The sequence below is a fragment of the Vitis riparia genome, chromosome 19, assembly GCF_004353265.1.
Source record: "Vitis riparia cultivar Riparia Gloire de Montpellier isolate 1030 chromosome 19, EGFV_Vit.rip_1.0, whole genome shotgun sequence".
Classification (NCBI taxonomy): domain Eukaryota; kingdom Viridiplantae; phylum Streptophyta; class Magnoliopsida; order Vitales; family Vitaceae; genus Vitis; species Vitis riparia.
Window position 1 is genome coordinate 6304458 of NC_048449.1, and position 20029 is coordinate 6324486.

General features: G+C 31.6%; 1 protein-coding gene and 1 long non-coding RNA gene across 3 annotated transcripts; both read right to left on the reverse strand.

Moving 5' to 3' along the window:
• Positions 1–498: 498 nt before the first annotated feature.
• Positions 499–3968, reverse strand: LOC117908749 (gibberellin 2-beta-dioxygenase 8-like). The gene is made up of 4 exons (XM_034822452.1): positions 3908–3968; positions 2333–2778; positions 1405–1726; positions 499–959 (listed from the first exon to the last, which is right to left on the reverse strand). Exons 2-4 carry the CDS (start codon positions 2767–2769, stop codon positions 729–731), a joined length of 990 nt encoding a protein of 329 aa, XP_034678343.1. The 5' UTR covers positions 2770–2778; positions 3908–3968; the 3' UTR covers positions 499–728.
• An 8920-nt stretch (positions 3969–12888) lies between these two features.
• Positions 12889–17720, reverse strand: LOC117908608. Of its 2 annotated transcripts, none has more exons than XR_004650221.1 (5): positions 17580–17720; positions 17254–17348; positions 15658–15841; positions 15399–15488; positions 12889–13596 (listed from the first exon to the last, which is right to left on the reverse strand). It is a non-coding gene; the product is annotated as an uncharacterized LOC117908608 (long non-coding RNA). The 2 variants fall into 2 exon arrangements; XR_004650220.1 differs by having other exon boundaries at positions 15399–15495; positions 17580–17719.
• Positions 17721–20029: the final 2309 nt, after the last annotated feature.

The following is a 20029-nucleotide window of genomic DNA, read 5'->3' on the forward strand; positions in this document are numbered from 1 at the left end:
TAAGTGGGATAGTTTTCTTTTTCCATCTTTAATTCATTTTTCAAACAAGTACTAATTATTCTCAGTGATGTAGAATCGACCAGATCACGTCCCAACCGCACCAACCCAAATAATGAAAGGTGACTTTTGTGGGAAAGTAACACGTAAGAGTATAACCCGTGAAGGGACTGCATTTAGACTCTAATGGTCCTACACATGGAACTCCCTTTAGACTCTAATGGTCCTACACATGGAACTCCCTTTTCTGTCAATACAAATATAGCCAATTAACCTATCATGTTGACATGTTTTGGCCAACGGGGTCTACATATTTGGATGGAAGCTGTGAAATTATTGAGTTGAGCCTCATTTCCAAGTGTTTTTCCAATTGGTACTCCAAAGATATCTAAGAAAGCAATAAACTTTAAAGGGGAGACACAAGCTTCCAGTTACCACCATAGCTCAATCTATATGAGAAGTAAATCTAGGGCATTCAGAATAGAGGAAAAAATATGCTAAACAGCAAGCAATATTTTCCATCATTTAAACTAAACTAATATTCAGGATTGTTACAGTTTCGGGTTTATACAGCCCTAATCAATTACCAAAAGAGCAAACCATACAGATATATAAAGCATACAAGTCATGAGATCATGGAGAGGCCTCATATGTCCAAAACTGATGCTTTATTTATTGTGTTGTCTAATGACAGGACTGAAGTGCAAGGATAGATTGGATGCTCTCAAGCCTCATCTGCGAAATCTTGAAAGCCCTACCTTGTCCCCTGTGGTCTTCACATCCTCTTCAACTTGCTGTCTGTACTCTCTGAAGCTAAATTTTCTGTAGATTGAAGGCTCACAGCAACTTTGTATCACGGTGTCATGAGAGGGACAGAGGAAGAATGCAAAAGAGAACCTTTCAATTTCATGGTTGGCAACAACTCGGTGTTCAAGACTCTTATAAACTCCATTGCTCCAAGCCTGCATTGTGAAATTGACCACAATTTATGCTCTGTTTGAGTTGAAGAAGCACAAGTTGAGCCCTAGTATATACTCTTCAAATCTCATACAACCATGTTACCACTTGTTGCATTTATTGAGAATCATCATTTTATTTCAAACAAGACATTGTGTAGATGAAATAGAAAGGATGTTGCCCATATTTCATCTAGAGTTAGTGCCATTTAAACCCATATACCCCTTTTGAGAAGTTCAATGGAAGATTCTGGTAGATAAGTAACCCAATTAAAGGTGGCTGCTAGCGGTAGAGAGTGTTTAAATCCACAGGAAAATTTAAATGCTTCCTAATGTATAGTTTTCACATCATGAAGAGCTTAATTATGTGAGGGGAAGATATCCCCCATATTTAGGGTTTCAAAGATGGCCATGCCATTTGAGACCATATAATAAATTAAAGCCAAGTTACCTGAAATAAGTCGCCAATGTTGATAACTAGAGCATCTGGATTAGGCTTAACCCTAATCCATTTTCCATCTTTTAGGAGCTGCAATCCCCCCACCTGATCTTGATGCAATACTGTGAGGAAGTCACTATCAGTGTGTGGGATTAATCCAAAAACCTTAGAAGACACCGGACATGCTGGATATCTGTTCATTCGAATATAACATGAACTTGGCAAGCAATTCTTGAAAAAGAAAGTGGATTTACAGCCCAAATTCTCAGCCAATATTTTAGCTATTTGTTGAGCGAGATCCGAAGCTTTAATTGCAAACTCTTGAAGACTTGACCTGAAAATTTGATTGCAAAGATTACGGAAGAAAAAAAAAACCCAGATCATACTGAAAGAACAATGATATTACAAGAAAATTTTATTTGAATATATCATCACAAGTCTCCAAAAGTTTTGTGCCAAAAATCTAAACGGCCTTCACTTTGAGTTCATCTTTCGCCTGACCCAAACAGTCCTAAAATAATCTTATTTTTGCGTATGCTCATCTTAGAACTAGATTTAATCCTGCTATACTTTTGGTGAAGGACTTCACAGTAGAATGTAATATCTTTGTCAATACCAAAACCCTTCAATATATGCCAGAGGCAAAGAATATATATGTATTTATGTATATAAAATTACATGGGTGGGTAGTGGGGGCAACTAAACTTTTCTGTGCTTGTAATTACCCACCCTTTTTCACTCAAAACAAAAAAGGAAAGCCTTGTTTTAAGCACTAAATTGTTATCGCCCAGGCTTTTCAAACTACTATAAACAAAGAAGAAACTCCTTATTTTAGGTGGGAAGCATCTAATCAAAGAAACCTGGAGGGCAGATTTTTCTTTTGGGTTGCATAAATGGTTTAGAAACAAAGCATATCATCCCCATATTTTCTTACACATACCTGAGACCTTCGAATTCACTTAGTTGGAAAATAGTGGAAAGCGGGATGTGAAAAGCTTCAGACCATGCGAATTGCTTCTGAGTAATTGCAGTTTGCGTTCCCCAGCGGTAACAGCCAGATGATAAGTTCAGCAACTTCTCATTAGTCTTTATCTGGAATGGCTGCCGGAACAACTCCACTTGCTCACGATGAATCCTGGACAAAATCTCTTTAGAAACGCCATGGTTGACAATCTGGAAGAAGCCCCATTCAGTAGAAGCTTCACAAATCTTTCTCTTGCACTCTTCATGCTCCAAGTTGCCAAGATTCAAGTGACCTAGGTCAATCAGCGGTAGTTCACATTCATCCACGTCGAACTTTGCTTCAGTTTCCTCTTGTTCTACAATGTTTCCAAAAACACTCTTGACGAACTCCCCAAATGGTGGCTCTGATTCCATTCTCACGGGCTGAAAGAAGATAGGGAAAGTTGGCTTAGGATATAAACTGAACTGTGTAATGTTTCTTGTGTTCTGGCTAGAGACTCAAGAGATGGGGTAGTTTAGTATATTTTTGCAAATGAAAATGTTTCTTGTCTATCTATATATGCACAAATGGTGGAGTCTTCCTGTTCCCAACCCAATAAAATGATACAAAATGTCAGTTTCCACTGCTTGCCTATGTGGAGTTGAATCATTCATCATCAAGTTGTAGACTATACAACATGTGCAATACATCATACGCTTTAAATGATGCCCATTCAATATGAATGCTTGGGATATAACTCAGAGAAAGAAAAAGAGAGAAAAATTTAATGGGGGATTTTTGTAAACAGTAACATTTGGGGTTTCCTTAATTAGTTTATTTCTAACCGGAAATTGCTATACTTCAACAATCTCAATCTCAAAAATGTCAAATTAATGTAATTCGAATGGAAGACTTGTGAAGAGTAAGATTGCCCTTATCACCACAACTGGTGATTGATGGGTGGCTGTAAACTGAGAAGACATGAACTACAGACTCAATGCTGAAGATAAAAGAAGATAAAAGGCTGTCATATGTAGTCAATCCAGGACAAAAAAAGATCAGGTGAATCTTTCCACTAGACTCCAGAACAAACTACATATAAACAAACAAACCTGCTGATTTTTGGGTTTGTATCTACCCCATTTTGAATTATTAACCAATTTATCAAAGACTGCCCTGGTTTGAATTGTTTGTAACTCCAAAAAGACAAAACAAAAATGAAGCTTTGAATGCATGTGTATAGCCCTTTTGGGTGGATCATGATACACTAGCCCAATAGCCCTAGAATAGTAGTAGCAGTACATGTCCCTTCAGGCTGGGTTTCTACTCAGTCAAACTGCTAATAAGCAATAAAGGTTTGTGTGTGCCTGTTATAACAACAATATACTGTAAATAATGGTAAGAAATTGTGCGAGATGGAAGAGAGTATTTTAAGTAACTTTCTGTGTGTGATGAGGGAGAAGGGTGTTATTCTGCAGAACAGACAACGGAGAGTTGAGGAGTAGTGTTTCAGTGCAAAAAATAGGTGTAGAAGATATGTTAGTAGAAGGAATGAATGAGAGAAAAGCTTACATGAGAGAAGAAGATATTAGGGCTCAAGTCTCCCTGGAAACGAGTTAAAGATAAAAGATAAAATATGTATCTGCCTTAAGATGGGAAGAAGACACCCAATTTATAGGTTAATTGAAACCCGACAGTACTGATATTTTCAGAGGTAAACAGGATAACCACATGCAGATTTAGAACATATGGCTTAAACATGGCCCCCTAATCTTTTCAGAGGTAAAAGGGGGAGATCTTTTCATTGTGAAGTCGGCCATACTTTGACAAAATGTCAAAGTAGCTCAACCAATGTCATGTTGTTCACATTAATAATGATACTCATATATCAGAACCTTGCTATCACGCCCTGAATTGATGGTTCTCCTGCCAAATTGAAGGGGGGAAAAGTGAAGGTAAAAAAATGTCACAACTAAAAACACAGTGGATCTTAGAATTTTTTTTTTTATAAATTTTAATTCCAAACTTTTTCTATTTCAAAAGGCATATATATACTTTCTAACATATTTTCTTTCATAACATAATTTTTCAAAAACATTGAAGTTCCAACTAGCTGAGAGTACATCATATGACATTTGAAACTTTCTAATGAACCACACACAAACACATTTATATACATGTATATGTGATATATATACATGTGCTATTGATGTGATTTACCTTCCTAAGTGGCTGGTCTTTAGGCCATCAATTCATGCAGGATAAAACTTGAACTTTCTAGCAAGGTAAGCTTGAATAGACATGTAACTTCTTTTTCTAGAACTTAACTTGCAGAGGAATGAGGAAACTTAGCTTAATTTGTTTTATAATATCATGATACATATATATATAGAGAGAGAGATATATATCACACCACTGATAGGGTAAATAATTCTTTCTTTAAGAGTGCAGTAAATTTTTTTAAAAAGAATTAATAATTTCAATCACCTGTCATGATCTGATCATAGACGTAGTACCAACCATGAGCACACACCCAGAAAAGCTGCAGTCATGATAGGATCGTGGGAGTATTTGACAGCATTTTTAACAAAATAAGCATGTTTCTACTTTCAATTCAAGAAGATGTGATCATAGAAGTAGTACCAACCATGAGCACACACCATTACACACTCAATAAAAGGAGACCCAGCAAAGCTGCAGTCATGGTAGGATCTCAACCCATCTTGTACTTAAGTGGGAGTATTTGACAGCATTTTTAACAAAATAAGCGTGTTCCTACTTTCAATTCAAGAAGGATGACCGTAATCCCCAAAGCTTTGTCCGCAAAAAAAAAAAAATGAACATTACCCATCTCAAGTACTCTATAGCATTTTTATGAGTCCCTTACCCTCCCCCACTTATCTCTGGTAGTGCCATCATTTCTCATAGAAAAAGAAAGTTATCTGATGATCAAATCATCTAAAGTTGGCATTGTGTGGGGTTGGGGGCAACTTTGAATTGGATGGAAAATCACACATTGAAACCCCATCTATGTGAACTGAAGTACTGATGAGTTGCCTTCCATTTTGTTGGAGTGAGATTATTGCAGCAGAAGATTCTCCCTCCTTACAATTATGAATAGCCCATCATGATGTCCGTCAATATTTAATTGATGATATTGGGTAGTGATGCAAAACTAGCACAAAAGAGCATCCAAAGCAACTACAATATAGAAGACACATGCTTGCATGCATAGACTCACAATTAATTCTTAGAGAATGAAAATATTGCTGTTCACTAGTTTTGTTGATTCAATGGTGTATTCTCCATATACACTACTTTCAGTTGGTGGTGGTGTCCTACAATTTGCCATCCAACATCTTAAAGTGGGAAGTAAAAGGACATCCAGGTGACCCAAACATAAAGGAGGGAAAGGTGCACGGGAGATTCACGTGAAATTGAACTTCTTTTTGTACGGGCACGTGACGCCCAGGTGTTATCTCTCCCAAAATGAGTGTCTCTAGTCTTTTCTAGCAAAAAGAAGCCACATTGGGCAACTGAACTATAATTCTAGACCATGCATGCAAAGGAGAACGTGGTGAAAGGTGAGACACATAGGACATAAGGCCATGTGGTGTTTCTCTATTATTAGAGCTGCCTTCTACTCTTCTGACTTTTGTTTTGTTTCATCATTATTATTTTTGGATGCTACATAAGCATGCACTTTGTCTTTGGTAAAAAAGGCTTTTCAAGCTTTCAATTACGGGAATATAATGGGACAAGTTTGGGCAGTTGCACAGAGAACTGAGGACATATATGAACCAATGAGGTTTTAAAATTTTTGTGGTAGTTTTTAATTACACTATATTGTATAATAATGAAGATAAAATCATCCACGTTAATGTATTGAGTTAGGTTGGTAATTTTTCTCTAAAGATTACTGGTTTGAGAGACTCCTCTAATACCATGAATCTTATATATATATATATATATATATATATATATATATATATATATATATATATATATATATATATATATATATATATATTGTGATAAGATGTTTTCTTTATGTCGACTCTATTGCTTTAAACTTTTTATAGTGTTCTTATTCAATTCTTATTGTCGAATCATAGTTGTAAGTTCATAAATATTTAACAAATCTCTGATCCTTCATAGTCAATTTCTAATGTGGTTTTAGTCACCGTAGTAGTCGGAATATTCCTTCTAATCAGCAACAAGAGTATGTGTTGGACTAAAATCAAATAATGACGCATAAAACTTGAATTGTATTGGAAACTTTTATTTGACAATATCAACTCTAATTATGAAATATAAATCAAGACAAAATCAAAGGAAGGAATATCATTATTGATTCTTGTGATAAGATGTTTTCTTTATGTCGACTCTATTGCTTTAAACTTTTTATAATGTTCTTATTCAACTCTTATTGTCGAATCATAAATATCTTTTGCCTTTTTTTTTTTTTTTTGGTTATGTCCCCTTCCACTTAAGTATTTAAAATTCAAGTATGATATGTAGCACACTCATAACAACATATGAAACTCCTAAATCAATTTAATAAATAAAAAATTATGTACAATATCATCGATCTTTGTAGAATTGTCCTCCTCTTGCACCACTTGTTCTCAATTGGACAATATCAAGATCAATTAAAATGATTGGGTTAATAATCCCCACATTACAAATGGGCTTATTACTTATTAGTAAAAGATCTATGGTGTCAATAGTTGTTTTGGGTGTAGATCATGTTTATTTGATGAATATTATTTTTGTTTTTTGCTCACCATCTAATCATAATAAATTTATTAGTTACTCCAAAACTTGGGCAACATATGACAATATATGAACCAAATGATCAATGGATATATATAAACCAAGAACAAATCAATGACATTTATAGGTTCTGATAGAGTACATGACAGAGTAAAGGAAATTGTACATAAAAGATGAAATAAAATTCAGAAAATAAATATGTGCTAATTAACCATAGAGAAAAGTGAGAAAATGAAGGAATTTAGGTTACCTTAGACTTTGTTCAACCTCTCAATCCATTGAATGGGTGGGAGAAGATGAGAAAATTTCATTGAAGTTGCATGAAGAGGCAATACGAGGAAAAATCTTAGTTGCAATAGATGAGTGTATAGATGCATGAAGGGGCTTGTGGTTTAGGGTGGAATAAGGGGCTTCTTGGATTCACCCCCTAAACCACAATCCCCTTATTCCACCAAGTATGTTTTATCATTCGTCACATTTTTATCCACATCGTATAATCTTTATATATATATATCTTCATCTTATAACCTTTTACCCTTATGACTTAGAATATTTCTATAAATATTCCTAATAATTTTTCTTAGCCTATTAACAAATCTAATATTATAATAATATATAATTTAGAAAATATTTTATATAATATTCTTTATAAAAAAATGAATTTATACTTATTAGGAATCTGGGACATTTTTCAACACCAAATGTAGGAGAAATGATATAAGCGAGGAAAAATGGGTCCAAAATTAGGTTTTACAAGAGACTAGGATTCAATGCTTTGTAGCTGTTTCAAAGAAATGAGATTAGGGTAGAAAGAAATATCACCTTTAGAAAAAATCTTCAATCAATCAATGATATCTAGGTAGAGGGGAAAAATTGTCCAATAGTTATTACATTATAGAGATCAAAAACGCACAATTTATGATTTTATTTGCAATTTATTTTGACTATTTTTACTAAAAAGGTGGTGATTTATCTTTTTTATATTTAATTTTTCCAATATTTATTACATTAATTTGACTTTAAAATTTTACAAATTATTAAATATTTATCATTATAATTAGTCAAATATTTTTTTTCTAATTTTAATAGAAGATGGGTGATTTACCTTTTTTTATATTTATTTTTTTCATCTCTATCAATTAGTTTTATTTGAAAAAACCAAAAATACATATTTATCACATTAATTTTTTTCATTCCATCGGTTTTAATTTTTTATACATTAATCATTTAATTTTTTAATTTTTTTTCCATTTTAGTTTATTAAAATGATAAAACCATTGACAAATAGCTAAAATATCAAAAACCAATCAATAAAAAATGTTTCTAAATATATGATAAAGTATGAGTTTAAAAAAAATTAAGATAAATTACTAATATAATTTTCAACCATATTAATAATTTAAATAAAATGTTATTGATGACCCTCAAAGTTGTTAAACATTTCCATTCTTAAGATAGAATTCAGTTGCACTCAACTTAAAATCATACCATTACGACAAAATAATGATAATATAAGCAATGTCATAATTTCATCCAAGTAATATTTGAATATCGTATTTTAATATGAAATTTCTATATTAGAGAGTGAAATTTCTATATTTAAGAGCAAAATTACTACATGTTGGAGCGAAGTAAAATTATATTGAAATTTCATTCGAGCAATATTTGAATTATGTCACATAGCATGAAACTACGCTATTGGGAGTTAATTTTCTATTTGTGGGAGTGAAATAACACCATAGGGAGTGAAATAAATATTATAAAATACTTCTTTAAACAATAAAAACCTCTCATGATTGATTTTCCAAAACAATTGAATCTACATCCAAATCAATCCAATAAAAAATCTTCTTATAAAAGGTACGTCTTTCATCAATTCAATGATACGACAACTTTTACCATATTCTATTGTTCATTTTTTATATGATTGAAATGCTATTATCGTGATTCATTCTTAATAAAAATATGATAATTTAAATTTTTTTTTTTCATTATTGCACAATACAAATTATTTTTTAAAACTTATCATAAAATTTTAAAACAAAAAAAAAAATCTGTTTTTTCCTTTATATTACTTTTACCGTCCATCTTTATTCATAATTTTTTATGTCTCGTTTAAAAGAGCAGACAGAGTCTGAATCTTTTTGTTTTCATATATGAAGTGGACTTTTATACATCATATAGTTATAGTCGGCAATGGGTAGGGACAGAGAAGTAGATATTTTTTGGGAAATTAAGTTAAGATAGGGAAATGCATGAGGGGTTGGAAGCATTTAATCAGTGGCTGGAGATTATGTTACGTGGGTGTTACACACCAATTCAAATATTTGCAGTTGGGTGCCACATTGTACTGCATGTCGGTCGGTTGAAGCCTCGCCACTCACCACTCTCAGCCGTCAAAACATTTGAAAACAACTCCTGCTTTTGTCTTTTCACCTTTTTTGGCTTTCACGGCTGCTTCTCTCAATCCTATCCTTCCCCAAATATTCAATTCATAATCAATACACATAACAACATCCAAATATTCAAAACAAACTATTATATTTATATCACCAAGCCTAGACTTAAAACCATTTTTAATAAATTCAATCTTATTAATGAGTATAATATGCATATTGAGTACAAATTCTTTAAATTTAAATTTTTAAGAAAATTGATTGTTCAACATATCAGAATTTGATTTACGAGAGATCTTGATTTGACCATCCTTTCTATAATTTACATTTTTTTTATATGTTTATTGGATATGAATTTAAATTATATTTGTCTTTTCATATTAAAAAGCATGTCATGCATATTAAGCCTAAGTGAGTGTATGATAAATTAACTTAATAACATAATTTAAGTTATTAAGTAAATTAAATATGTTTACTAAAATAACTTGATAATATGACTTAAAGTAAAAAACAACTTTAAGTAATAAATAAAAATAATTAACTTATTTTTAACTCCAAATTTTTATTTTATCTTTTTACCTTCATTCACCCAATTACCTTCACAAACTCCTTTACTACTCTATGACATCCACTATTACTTAACTCTCTTTATCCTAATTATAATTTATGATAATAAATATATCAATTTGATAATTTAAAATAAGTTATAAGTTAATTTTATCAAACAACCTTAATACTTAAAAGTAATAATAAATAATAAATTCTAAATCAATAATTTAAGTATAATTTAACTTAAAGTCAATTTGAGTCATTAAGTAATAAATATTAAACTTTACCAAACATTTAAATCAATTACTAAATTTTTTCTAAGCCTTAAATATTTTCTTTATCTTAGTTGTCCAATCTCTTCCTTTTCTTATTTCTCTCATAATCTTATTACTTAATATATGTAGAGATGTCAACTAATTTAGTAATTTTAAAGCAAAAGTAGAATACGTTTAGTAATTATTATAGGAAATATTTCTAACATTTTTAATACTTGAAGGATAAAAATTTTCAAATGTTAAAAATATTTTTTAAATTTATTGTCAAACGAACTCTTAATTTATCTTTATAAAAAGTGTTAATACTTCCAACAAATTAATCATCTTTCAATGTTTTACCATTAAAATGAAAAAATTAAAAGTGGAGAGAGTATGTGCTAAATATTCTAAGGAAATGTGAGATTGTTGTTAATCATAGTTGTATGATAATGACATGGCTTAAAGACTTTGATCTTTGCCGACTTGCAAGTTGCCAACGCATGGGCAAAGTGGAAGTGGAACTATCACTACATGATAAATAGCCAATTAAATAACCTTGTCTTGTAAGGAAGTCGGCAACCCACGTCGGCTACCTAGAACCACAAATTCCGACAATCTTGGTGTTTTTAGATAAGGGGACTACTTACATTATTACATATTCAAAAAAAAAAAAAAAAGGGAGGTAGGGTGTCATTAATGAATTTGATGGTACCATTAATGTAGTGATGTTTGTCAGGAGAAATTATGTGACCATTAAGATAAGTTCGTACCATTTCATAGTCACATGCCAACCATTGATTGGCGAAGTCCATATCATTACCAACTGAACCACTCACCTTGAAAAAGACTTGTGATCGGCTCAAAAAAATCATTCTTCCAAAGAAAAAAGTTTACAATTTCAAAAGTCTGTGATTGTAGGGTAAGTGATGCAGAAAAAGGAAAGGGGATAGTGCATGGGAGTTTCACGTGAAGAAGTAACCTTCCTTTTCTATCATGAACCATTCACGAGGGAGACAAAGAGACTAGTTGGAGACATCATGTTAAGTCATAGTACTAGTGTCTCTTCACAAATCAACAGGGCTTCCCTCATTTTCAGCATGGACCCTTTGAACTATCCATGATAAAGAGTGCGATGAGATATTAGGCCATGATGTTGGTCCTCTATAATTAGGATAATCCCTTACAGTTCAACTCGATGCACTTGAAAAAGGAGATCCTACGAGACTGGATTCTATTGGTTGGAGACCTTTTAACAGCAATGATGAATATCGGTTTTAACGAGTATATAAGTATGATAGTAAATATTTTAATACAAAATAGAAATATTTATTAAAAGTGATGAAATCATTTTTAAATTGTGAATATAATTCTTCTCATATTTTTTCTTAAAAAATAACCTATTTTTTACATAATCGTCTTTTACCATTTCAAATATTTACATATAAGATTTAAAAAAACATGGTTATTTTTAAAATAAAAAATAAAATAAAAAAGTAATGAGGGCAGTTTTGTTCAAATGAGATCAAAAAAAGATGGGAGATTAAATTTCAAATTTTGGGTTTTCAAATATCTTTTTAATCAAATAACCCTATTAAATATTAATGAGGCGAAAATTGATGAAAACTTATGGACATATTGAGAAAAATTCTAAAAAAATGATATAAAAAGTAATAGTGAACATTTTGAAATTGTTTTGTTGAAAAAAAATGATATATCTAATAACATTGATAATAGTAATAAATTTGTAATATCAAAAAATAATATATGAATTTGAAAACACAATAACATTAAAATGATAATATTTATAGTTTAATTATATTAAATGATAAAAAAATAAACAATGAAATTTAAATAAGCATTTTTTATTTAAAAACATTGATAATTTTATTTATGAAGTCATATTTTGTCATATATATATAGGCTTATCTACTATAAATCCAAAAACCAAGGTTTAACCTTTGGCCTTGCCTTTTTTTTTTTTTTTTTCTTTTTTAAATGTAAGTAAAAGCAAGCTACCTTGCTATCGTTTAACATGTATGTGCTGGTTGAACTTGATCCAACTCTCAGCCCATTAGACAAAACTAAAAAATTTCATATATGGGCTAGCTGGGCTTGGACCACATCACTGAAACGGCAAAATATATCTCCAATATTCCATTGGCATGCCCATAAGTGGAGGACGCCCAAGAATGTAACCATAATTTGTGTGCACGTCAATGCGAGTAGTGTTAAAATCTTATGTACTAAATCTTTAACTAAATTCTCTTAATTTGGATTAGTCAAGACTTTTTTTTTTTTTCAAAAGTCATATTTTGTTGCTATGATTTATTATATTTAAGAGTTCATTTTGAGCCGGTGGGGGAGCCAATTAAGGTGGGGGCACATGCCCCCCTCAAATTTTTGGCAAAAAATTATGTGGTCAACTGAATTTCATTAAGTTCTGATAAAGAGAAGTTGTTATCCTGCTCAGATTGGAAACGCATGAAGATCAGTAAGTGGTGCAAATTATTGTGATCCAGCATCAAATCAAGCTAACACTGTACCAAGAATTATCCAAACAGGAAAAGAAGATCATATGTGCATGAAAAGGCATGATAATGAATAGGTTTTTTGATAGGCTGAAAGTGCATAACAAATTACAAAAAAAGGAGTCTCGAGGTTAGCTAGAAATAGCCAACTTCTAAAGAAGCCTATCTCTGGAAGCATATGGTGGACTGAATTTTTTTTCTTCTCTTTGGGTGCAATGCTGAACTGAACTGAATATCCAATAAATACATAAATAAAATAAAAGGAAAAAAGGCAATCCTCAAAGCAGTTCCTCTTTAAAACATGATGCTTCAAGGCTTCTTGTGAGATCTCCTCTTGAAGCCACATAGTTTTGAAACAATGCCAGTTCTCAGTCTTTCAAGGGTTGGATCCATTTAATCCTTCCATCTCTCAGGAATGATCTGAAGGAGGTACAATCATATGAACATAAACTTTGATCTCCTTTTTTCATCAGGATGCATTTCCATGCTGGATCTAATAGTCACAAAAACTCAGCACGACAACAAGGGATCTATGCCTAAAAGGGAACTTTTCTCAAATTATCCCTGTGCTTCTTTTCCTTTCTGAGTACTTTACAACAAAGGAAATCTCTAACAAATGTCCTATGGGGCCTTCACACCTTAAGTCATTTCAGTCATGGATAAAATTGCCACACTCGCATTCCGTCTTTATCATGAGTTTGCAAAGCACAGAGGAGATCATACATACCAAAACTGGAACATTAACCAACACCCACATTCTGCAAAATTACACACCAGAAGTAAAAGCTAATAAAGAGACTGGCTATCCCATGGAAAGACAAATAAATCCATCATTTTCTGATAAGGAAATAAAAATATCAAATTCCTATCAAGATAACAGGAAGTTCCGACCAACAAGAATCCTAATGAAACTAAAGAAGGCTCAAGGCCCAGCAGAAATTACTTGCTTTTCAAAACCCTATTTTAAGTTCTATACATATACATTCTAATCCCAACTCATACTAGACCTTGTAGCATTTTGTTGTAAATGAGCGAATAACCGAAATGAATTTTACTCTACTCCATTTGTTTTTGAAGTACCTATCGTCAACTCTCACTATCTAATGTAAAACTTTAAGAGTAATTTATCTAATTGGTTAGATTTAAAATAATAGGATCTCAATCATAGGATCCCCTATAGATATTTATATGGATGTTGATCCATATCAGACATCAAATGATCCTGATCTATTTGAAAATAGCTATTATTCATTTACCATTTATCATGTTTCTGCATACCTAAAATCTCTTTCATTTATGTCGATGAGGAAGCCACATGTTACACCATTTTCCACTAAATAAATATCTGTTTAATGATGGATGAGACTCTTGATGGGACAGCATGGGGTAGGATGTGTCCATTCTTAAATTTGATGCCCCTATAACATGTGAATTGCAAAAGCATTTCAAAAAGGCTCTCATAGTAAGTAGGTCAAGATGAGTACTGAATTGCAAAAGCATTTCAACCAAATTAAACCTGTTATGAGGTGTCTCATTTATTCTATTTTATCTTCTTTTTTATGTTTTAAATTACTTTTAAATATTTATTAACTATAAAGATTAGGATCTCAAAAAACTTATGCTTCAAGGTTTATGGCTCACCTTAGGCTTTCGTCTTTAAAAAGTTTGGAAGAAACCTAATTTTGCTTTTGTCCACATGCTTTCTTGCAACGAAGACTAAGTTTTCAGGAATGTACATTACATGCTTAATTTTTGCTATGTTAAGTGGGCATGATCTCATGTTCTATATTCAGAGTTGAACACTTTAAGTAATGGCATTAAATCTGCTCATAACTTTCAATCTTAAAAAAATGCATAGAACTAAACCATTCTATTGATGAACTTCATCATTTGATTGGAAATTAAACTTATGTCCTATATAATATTCTTCATTTCTGTCATTCTTCTCTTTTTTTGCTAAACATGGTTTCACTAGACAAGAAAGAAAAACCAATTACCCTACAAAGCAGAGAAAAATAAACAATGAATATATTCCTCCTAAAAGTTGCTTGTCCTTGAAAATGGACCAATTAATTTTACACTTAACATAGTTGGCAAGTAGGAAAATGAACCAAGCTACATTTTAAATTTCAGAAACAAAGGAGAAATGGAATCTGTACGACAGTGGACCATCAAGCACTAACTAAGCTAACCATACATTCAAATTTTATATATCTGTTGAAAAGGGGAAAAAAAAAACACATATTCAAATGATATTAACCATTGAACCAATTTCTTACACTTCTAAACAGCCCTGAACATTTCACAACTTAAAAAAATTTAAAAACACACACACGGAGATCAGGCCTAAAACACAATTTTCATAACAGAGCAAAATGTAAGTTTCCCAAATTAATTTCATTATTATAAAACACAAACAAGCAGACAACGGGAGAGCAAATCAGATTATTTTGAAAAAGGATGAAATCAAAAGAAATATTAAAAGCATTGAGAAACACAAAAATCAAAGAAAAACGTCATTAATAAAAATGAAAACACGGAATTGAAACAATGAGATTACATTTGATTGAGCTGTTTGTTGACTTCTTCAACCTCTTCCAGATCCATAAGCAGTTGACACACAATAGCACCATATGCAATTGATAAAATTCTGCATTCTACCCACAAGTTAATTTCAGAAATCACAGGTCAAAGGAATCAGAAACCATTTGTTAGATTTAGGGGTTTTCTTTTTAAAATTTTATTTCATACCCCTCAGTTTTCTCAGCAACCAAATGTAGTGAAATGAAAATTGGAACGCAAATGTGTGGGATTCTTACCACACACTCTGTGCTAGCAAAGATGGCACCTCCAGATCTTGAAGCAGTGGAAGCCATGGAAGATTATATTGGAGTGAACTGTAAAAATGGGGATCTGAAGTGAACTGAGCTGGTGTTGCTTCAATGTCTTGATTGGTTTGAAGAGTTTGTGTAGCTTCTATATACAGGCAATATGGTTTAATCACTGAAAATGAAGGAAAGAAGAGTGTTATTTATAGTTTGCAAAATATCCTTTCTGATTTGGGACTGTTATTAAATCTTGTAAATGCTTAATATGATTTTTCTTATTGCCAATAAAGAAAAATGGTTTTTCATTCATATCCTGTCATGAAGCCAGAAACTTTGGGCCCATTTGTTAATCGCTCTCAAAAACAGAAAAACATGTTTGGCAACTAGAAAAACAGAACATAATTTTCTGTTTTTAAAAAATAAAAAACATGATGTTTTCTAATAACATATTTTTGTTGTTTGCACTTGTTTTTGAGTGTTGCATCAATACTAAAACATGAGTGGCTCGATAGTCAAAAATTTAGTCGAGTCACAAGTCTCAAACATAATGTGATTAATAATAACTTGTTAGTTATGATCTATAGTTGAAAATATCCTCTCCTTTTTTATAGGCAAAAGAATAATATTATTAACAACACATAAACAAACACGCACGCACACAAAAAAAAAAAAAAAAACAAAAAAACAAAAACACACACACACACACCAAAGTACATAGGAATAGTTGAAAAAATATCCTATTAAACGATATGATTACCCATAAGTAAAATTAGATGCAAACTCTAATTATGTGAATAAATTAAATGTGATTAAATTTATCAAGAATTAAATAACATATGATCTAATAGAAGAACATAGTCAATTATAAATTAGTCATTATTTGGTTAAAGACAAAAAACCTGTCTTCACAGTGTTTGGCATTTTAAAGGTCTTCCTTTTCCTTTTTTTCATGTAGGATATTTTATTTATTTTTAAATGGTTCTTCCAAGCTTCCATTTACAATGGGATTCATTGGTAGCATGGTGGGTATCATTTATGTTTCCATGGTAAAATCAATGAATTTCAATCCAAGCTAAATCTCTTTTATATGTAATTGTATAAGATAATGCTCCCAAATAGCTAATTCAATAAAAATTCTAGCTTATGATGTAGTCCAAAATGGAATCCTAGAAATCAAAACAATAGCATTGACATGTTAAAAGCACTCAAAGAGAATCCCTAGCCCTTTGTTTGGTTTCCAAGGAAATAGAACAACAACAAAACAACGTCCTCACTCCTATGTTATCAATCATTTTTTGCTTCCAAAAAAAAAAGTGGGGGTGGGGGGAACCTCTCAGATCAACTAAGCAAACAGTCAGTGTGAATTTTGAGCAAAAGCGGCATTTTTCTGTATTCCAGAATGATCGCTGGTGAAAATTTTATTACTTTTCTCATATAATCTGTATCTAAAAATATATTTTTATACAACAAAACATTCCCAAAATAGCAAAGACTATTAATCTGACAGAAAATTTCAGTCCAATCCAAAATGAAATCCTAGAATTTAGAATTTCCCACAGTAGCATTCCCAGTTTATAAAGGACTCACAGTGACATCCGACCCCTCTGCTTGGTTACTAAGAAAGCGATGAAAAATAAAAGAAAACCACATTTTGATTGCAATGCTGTCTCCCACTCTCTTTGCTGCCAAAAATCCAAAAATAAAAACTCAGATCAACTAAACCAGAGTCATATGAGTTTTAGGTAAGGGCACAATTTTCCGTATTCTCGAGCTTTAGACGATGAAAAATTTACGCTTCATTGTTTTTTTTTTTCTTCTTCTTTTTTTTCTTTTTTCATTTTCTCAGCATTTAAACGATTGCATTGAACCTAGAATTCACTTGATTGAATTGGGAATAGCGATTGAAACAGTACCTTAACTCAGAGATCGACCGAAACGCAGCATTTGGAGGAGGAAGGATTGAATGCCTTTGTGCAAACAGAGATCGGACCTTCTTATGCTGCGAGCAAACCCCAAAGCGGTATATCATTCAATTCACTCTTAAGATTTTCACTCCATCAATTTAATTAGGTTTAAGTCCATTTTCGGTTTCACAAATTTGATAAATAATTTAATTTTTAAATTTATATAGTTTATATTAATTAAGCATATTAAATTTATAATTAATTAAGTGTCTTAAAATAATTTAATTTGATATTATCTCAATTTTATATCATTTTATTTGTAAGATCAATATTTTCACTTCATAATATTATATTTAAATTCTAAAATATTTAATTTGTAATCATGTACCATAATTTTTTTTTTTTATTAATTTTTTGTTTTTTATATACTCATTAGATATGATATGTTATAATATATAAGAATATACATATCTAATAAAATATTATATCCTTTGATAATCGTATTGTATCTTATCTTGTCAGTCAATAGATAAGGCTCTATTTTATTGGTTGGATATAACATGGAAAAAGATAAATGGGTGTTTGGTATAAGAAAGTGAGAATAAATATTTGATCCCTTTCTCTCTGTTCCCATGTTTGGATTAAACTTTATGAATGTAGGAATAAAATAAAAATTGATTTGGAAAAATTCAAATCTCACTTATAAATGAGATTTTCAATTTATTGCAAGTAGACGGTATTTTAATTCATTCATCCCATAAGAAAATATAAAATAATATAAAATTATTATTTTACCTTTAAATTTCATTCATAATTTCCTTATGTTTCTTCATCCCATAATAAGACTATTTTTTTTAATCTTATTATTTAGTTAAAAAAAAAAAAAAATCATTCTCATTCTTATTATTACCAAACATTATAATGAAAACAGAGAATCTTGAATTTCTAGGTTCATCCAAACATTAAAAATAGAATTACCAAATTTATTTCCTTTCACAAAAAATTTAAAAAGGGAACAAAATATTCATTTTTATTTTCTATTCTTATCTACCAAACATCCTCTAAGAGAGAATTGTTAGGAATTTGAGGTTAATCTAAACTATGGTAATCACCCTAGAGGGGAGTAAATAGGGTGATGGTCTCTTTTTCACAAATTTAAACTAAGCAAAAATAAGAGACAATTATATGCAAATATATAATAAACAAAATAAACACAATTGCATATAATTTAAAAGAGTTAGGGAAGAAATAGTGCAAACACGAGAGTTTATAGTGGTTCGGCACTTCCTTGCCTACGTCCACTCTCCTCAACCTCCTAACCGAGTGAGGGTTCCACTATCTTGAAGCTTCAACCAAGCTTCCAATCTCTTTACAATTGGATTATGGTTCCAATTCACCCTCTTGGACTTTTGGCTCCAAGCACCCTTTACACTTCTCAAGAGTTATCACACTCTTGAATAACCTCTCAAGTGATACCCCTCACTTGAGAAAATTCCTCTCAAAGATTTACAAATAAAATGATCTCTCAAAAATCCTAGCACAAGAACTTTAAACTCAAATGATACAAGAGAAACTAGGATTGAATGTTGCACTAAAGATATGCAAGTTTTGGAATAATGGTGCACTAAAAAATACTCTTTCAAGGCTCAAATATAATCAAGAAAGATTTGTGAAGGTTTAACTTATGAAACAATGAAGTTTGGAGCCTTTTTATAGAAGAAAAAAGTCATACTAGCCGTTGGGGGTTTGACCGGTCGAGCTAAGGATTGACCGGTTGACTAGTCGTTAGGGAAAGTGACCATTGGGCCTCAACCGGACCTCGACCGGACCTCAACCGGTTGAGGTTCAACCTTGACCGGGAAGAGAAGGCCACTGGGAGAGAGATAACTTTTTGGCCTCCCTCAACCGGTCCTCGATCGGACGAGCACAACCGGTTGACCAGTTGAGCCATTTTTTTTGGCTCAACACTCAACCTTTTTCAACTTAAAACTTTTTAACACAAATTTGAAAATCATTTAACACAATGTTTTAGTTGAAAACATAAAATCATCCAATTCTTAAGATATTTAAAACAATATTACTCTTGGATGCTTTTGGTACATAAATAAAGAATGAAATCCATGAAAGTCCTAGTGCATCAACAACCTTACAAAGAGATCTTAAGAAGCTTTGGTCTTGAAAAACTCTTCTCTTTGAGGTGGTCTTCTTCTTCATGATTTCTCATTGGCTTGATTTGTCTTTGAATTGCCACTTTGGAAGTCATCTTGCCTAATCACACTTGAAATATGATCATTAGTTCTAAACCTTGTTTTGTTATCATCAAAATCAAGATTAACTAAACCTTGGTTTCACAAGAACATATCGCATTTCATATCTTGTCCTAATTAGTAATAAAATATGATAAATTATTTCATCAACTGAGGGGATATAGCTACCCTTTTTTTTATTGCCCTTTTTAT